The sequence below is a fragment of the Dendrobium catenatum genome, unplaced genomic scaffold, assembly GCF_001605985.2.
Source record: "Dendrobium catenatum unplaced genomic scaffold, ASM160598v2 fragScaff_scaffold_716, whole genome shotgun sequence".
In the NCBI taxonomy this organism is placed as follows: Eukaryota; Viridiplantae; Streptophyta; class Magnoliopsida; order Asparagales; family Orchidaceae; genus Dendrobium; species Dendrobium catenatum.
Window position 1 is genome coordinate 21106541 of NW_021319178.1, and position 5028 is coordinate 21111568.

Genomic DNA, 5028 nt, shown 5'->3' on the forward strand with positions numbered 1-5028 from the left:
AGAGTATGACAAACAATCTTCTAATAAGGGAACCTTTTATTACATCCAGTGAACGTACGCTCCTCTACGTTCGGTTTTAGGCCAAAACAGCGCATACCGAGTTTTTTTGAAAAAAAACTCGGTACAACTCCGGTACTCGGTACTCGGTATTGCGGCTTTTTTTGCCTAGAACCGAAACGTAGAGGAGCGTACGTTCACTGGATAAAATAAAAAGTTCCCCTAATAGGAGGGAAGGTTAGCCATAGAAGGATTTATGGTGATGATTAGACATCGATATTGTTGGTTGGTATCAATGGAGCCGTTCGGTTCTTGATGTTTTTGACATAGTACTTGTATGTAAGGGTGTCAAATATTTGAACCCGACACGGAAAACCCGACCCGAACCCCGACCCGTTTGAAAAATCGAGGTCAATGTTCGGCGTTCATGAATTCGGAACCCGTTTGAAAAACGGTCGGGTTCGGTTGACCCGGCGGGGTTATGCCGTCGTCAACCCGGCCAAACCCCATTTAGAACAGGACCTGCCCGCGACCCCGCCCCGCTCCCGGGACCCTGCCCCGGCTCCCGCATCCCACGCGCTAACAGAGGCCGCCCGCACGCCTGCCGAGGCCGCCCTGCGCCTTGCCAGCGCACGCGACCCCGTGGTCGCCACCCGGCTGCCGCTCGACCGCACACACGCGCCCAAGCTCGCTCTGCTCGGCCATGCCATCGCGCTCGCTCGCCCCCCCGCGCTCTGCTCGCCGGCGTCACCCGCGCCCGCTCGCCGGCGTGCACACCGCGCCCGCTCGCCGGCGTACCGAGTACCGAGTACCGAGTTGTACCGAGTTTTTTCAAAAAAACTCGGTATTGCGCTGTTTTGGTCTAAAACCGAACGTAGAGGAGCGTACGTTCACTGGATGTAATAAAAGTTCCCTATTAGAAGATTGTTTGTCATACTCTTATTTTTCTCTTAATAATAACTCTGATAGCTCAATGGCTTATCCTACTACCAGTCTACCACCACAAGGGAAATCTCATACAATTCATATAGTACACATTATCTTACTATTTTCTTCACTCATAAGACACCTAATATAATATTTATACTTAAAATAATGGAATCCTTCTAAAAGGTATGCATTATGGTTTTTTTTTTTCATTTTGAGTTTTATTTATAAAAATTCTCGTCTCCTACCAATTACTCATTCCTTATGAATATGTGAGATTTTTGTTCAATGCTAAGTTGATACATTCCCACACTATCATTGAAAAATATTCCATCACACTATAACTATTTTTAATTAATTAAAACAATAAAATTTGATGGACCAAACTGAATTTTAAAACTTTTTCAATTTCGATCTTACTATAAAATTTAATATTTCAGATTTAATTTATGCTATTATTATTTTTTTATTATAAATTATTAAAAAAGTATAACACATGGATAAAATACAAAATATTTCATAAATTTGATTCTAGTTATAATATATTAATATAGATGAAATTTAACGAAATCTTATTGAAAACTCAAAATGAAATTTTACTAAAATTATTAGTTTTGCCAGAAATTTTATCGAAATTCAGCGAAATAGGTTTAAATGTATTGCTCGTTACAAATAGTTCGGATTAGATTCAAACTGAAAAAAACAGAGGTAAATAGGTTTAAATGTATTGCTCCAACTCGTAACAATTAAGATATTATCATTTTTTGTCTGATAGGCTTATCATTTTGTTTCATTGGTATAACTTCTCATGATATCAGCAATCATTGGGTTAATCTTATACTAAAATACTTAACTTTGAAATTTCTAATAAAATTTCAACCTTTACACTAAAATGCGTCTTAATATTTTTTAAAGAGTCTTTAACTTAATTTTTAAATAAAAATTCACATTAAAGTTCTTAGTTATGTTTTAAAATTGATAAAATACATATTACACAAATCTCATCTAAATATTTTGAGTTCCTTCCTAATCATTTTTTACTCAGAATATCTCAGACAATTTTTTTATTAACTTATAACTAGACTAAAAATTAAATCAATTTCGGTTGGATACCCTAAATCTTAAATCCTAAATAAAATTCAAGAGAGTTTCCAATTTTGACCAAAATTGTAACCCTTAATTACAAAAAAAATTATTCGGTGCGGTCATCGGACGACGTCCAGAGGTAAATCAGAGCGTGTCGCCTTACTTTTTTGTTGTGTATCAATTATGTGTACCATTATGTACTAGGAGATGAAGCAGACTCTAATTTGCCTCGGGACAATTGGGTGACGCACAAGATAATTTCTCCTTATTACAAGAGTGCATGAGCATGAAAAAATTATTGTGTCAATGTCAAATACAAAATATCATTCACAGACCAACTAAAATATTGCATATCAACAATACTGAGCAAAAAATAACACATTCTAATTTTTTTGGGGACATTTAGGCCAATTAAGACAAACTCACACATACAACGCATACACATAAACTCAGAACCTTGGACCTCTTAGTTGGAAGACTAAGCTCTCAACCAATAGGCCAAGGAGAGTTGTGTAACACATTCTAATTGATCTGACATAGTATTCTCACAGAATAATTAATCCTTGTCCCCCTTCGTTTTTCTTTTTGTCTTTAGCTGGAAGTATAAAAGGAGGCTCCTTTTCGCTGCGGCATTTCCGTTCACACCGTTTCACACTAATTTAAGAACTTGTGGCCGGCAAGAAAACGCTCCTGGAAAGTTCAAAACAGCTATACGCATTATAAGGCTGCTTGAATTTTCTTCGTGTAAAGAAGGAAAAGGAGATTCCAGTTCGAAGTGGACTTGTGAGCAGTGGAGTCCCCACTTCTTTAGGAAAGCAGTTAGGGTTTTGTTTAAGAACTGCATTGTTGTTTGAACTCTTTATTCTTGTAAGTCATGGGTTTTCTATATTCTATGTTGGCTTTCTTGATTGTATTAATTCCCACCTCAGTAGCTCAAATCGAAGGTAACTGTTTTTTTTTTTTTATTATTATTATTTTCTTAAATCGAAGGTAACTTTTTTTTCCTGTAAGTTTGTTTTAGGTTCGACTTCATTGATTCAATGAATCTCTGCTATGCTTTATTATCGAGTGCATATGTGTTTGCTCGTTTGTTTTTGGATTTTGTTATGAGGTAATTCCATGAGTTTCTATTAAAAATTAACATTTGGTTCATAAAAAAAAAGAATGAATTCATGTAAATCGGGCCCCCTTTTATGTTTTTGAGGATGCTAGAGATCTTTTAAGCCCAGAAAGCACTTCCAAATCCTAAATTGCTGTCAAGCTTTACTCTTATTTGTTCTTTTCAGTGGTTATTGCTATATTGATTTCTAGTACAAGAAAAAAAAAAAAAAAAAAAAAAAAACAATTCAAGGGGCATGGACTCATGATTCAGCTCTGTTGCAGAATTTGTTAGTATAGATTGTGCAAGCAAGAGCAATTACTCGGACTCAAAAACTGGCCTAGTTTGGGTGTCAGATTCGACATTCATTAGGCTTGGGAGTGTAGCTGAAGTTAAGTCAGAAAATGAAATTAGTCCTCAATATAAATTCTATAGGTATTTCCCTGCGGACAACAAGAAGTACTGCTATACCTTTAATACTACAGCAAGAAGGCGATACCTTGTTCGTGCAACATTTCTTTATGGGGATTCTTACCCTGGAAGTTCATATCCTATGTTCCAGCTCTACTTGGATACCACTCTATGGGCAACTATAACGGTCAATGATGGTTCTCGAGTATATGTGGAAGAGATGATAATTAGGGCACAATCAACTTCATTTCAAGTGTGCCTATGCTGTGCTTCCACTGGGTACCCTTTTATATCTACTCTTGAGCTCCGGCCATTGAATCTTTCGATGTATTTCACCAGCTATGAAGAAAGTTTCTTCCTGAAGGTTGCAGCAAGAATAAACTTTGGTTCTCTTAGTGCTGATCCGATAAGGTAAGCATGGATCCTATCGATGATCCTCTACATTACCTCTACTGTTTTATTTCATGCCTTTCACCACCACGAACTTGATTTTTGAAAGATCCTTTAAAGACTTTTAAGTAGAATTATTAAGCTAGAAATTTTCTTTTGGTTTATTGTTTGGTGTTTCTCTAGGAACTTGATAAGTCTGTGATGCGTTCCGCCTCCGATCAGCAGAGTGGGGCGTGGGGGGCTGGGGGGCGACGACCACCACGCGATAGCGGAATCGGCGGGGGAGGGAGCCGCGACGTTCGGCCAGCCGAAGGGAAGCACGGGGCGAGGCGGAGCGAGCGGGGGGTTTCGGCCTTGAGCGGAACCGGTCCAATCCTGGACCGGTTTGGCTCGGGTCAGCCCTGAGCTGGGCAGTTCAGTTTGGGCAGCCCACTAGTGGGTTTGGTTGGGTCTTTTGCTTGTTTTAAGTAAGGAATAGAGGGAGATTTCTAGGGTTCTGCAAGATTTGAGTTTTCTCTTAGCCTCCTTAGTTTCTTTCTCTTGTTTTTCTAGGGTTTGTAGTGGGAGACCTTGTCCTTCTCGAAGTGGACAAATTGTATCTTGTTTCTCTTGGATTTTGAATGCAAATGTTCTTGTTCTTCCTCTCATCCCTCTTGTGTTGATTTTTTCTTGGATTTGGAGGAGAAATTTCATCTTGAAGGAAAATTAGGGCAAACCCTAATTTGTGAAACCTAAGGCGTATCAAGTTGGTATCAGAGCCGCCATCAGGGTGGTGAACCCACGTGGGATAGTGAGAATTATGGAGACAGTTCAGCTTGTTGAGGACAAGCAGAAGGCGGATCAGACACGGAAATCAGGGGGGTCTCACCCCACATATCGCTCACCACTCATGCTCGAAGGACCTAAGGTGACTGCCACTACTCATCCAGAGGAGGTAAAACAGGAGAAAGCCACCACTGTGATGAACCAAGGAGGGTTCAAGAGACTGACTGACTCCGAAATCTGTGTCCTTCAGTTCTGGAATCCCCACCACTATCACGTGCAGGGTTCTTCTATTTACACCTATGCCCAAGGTGCAAATTCTCGCTTCGCAACGTTAGCAGAGGCCTGCACTTGAC

At 39.6% G+C, this 5028-nt stretch overlaps 1 protein-coding gene across 3 annotated transcripts in view; it reads left to right on the forward strand.

Moving 5' to 3' along the window:
* The first annotated feature begins 2639 nt into the window (after nt 1–2639).
* Nucleotides 2640–5028, forward strand: part of LOC110105149 (probable LRR receptor-like serine/threonine-protein kinase At1g67720) — a 14985-nt gene continuing 12596 nt past the window's right edge. For 2 of the 3 annotated variants that reach the window (XM_020834534.2, XM_020834535.2), the window contains exons 1-2: nt 2640–2954; nt 3394–3931. In XM_020834534.2, coding sequence (XP_020690193.1) covers nt 2885–2954; nt 3394–3931 — 608 coding nt within the window. In that variant the 5' untranslated portion in view covers nt 2640–2884. The remainder of the gene's footprint in view (nt 2955–3393; nt 3932–5028) is intronic. The other variant, XM_020834533.2, reaches the window with a different exon arrangement.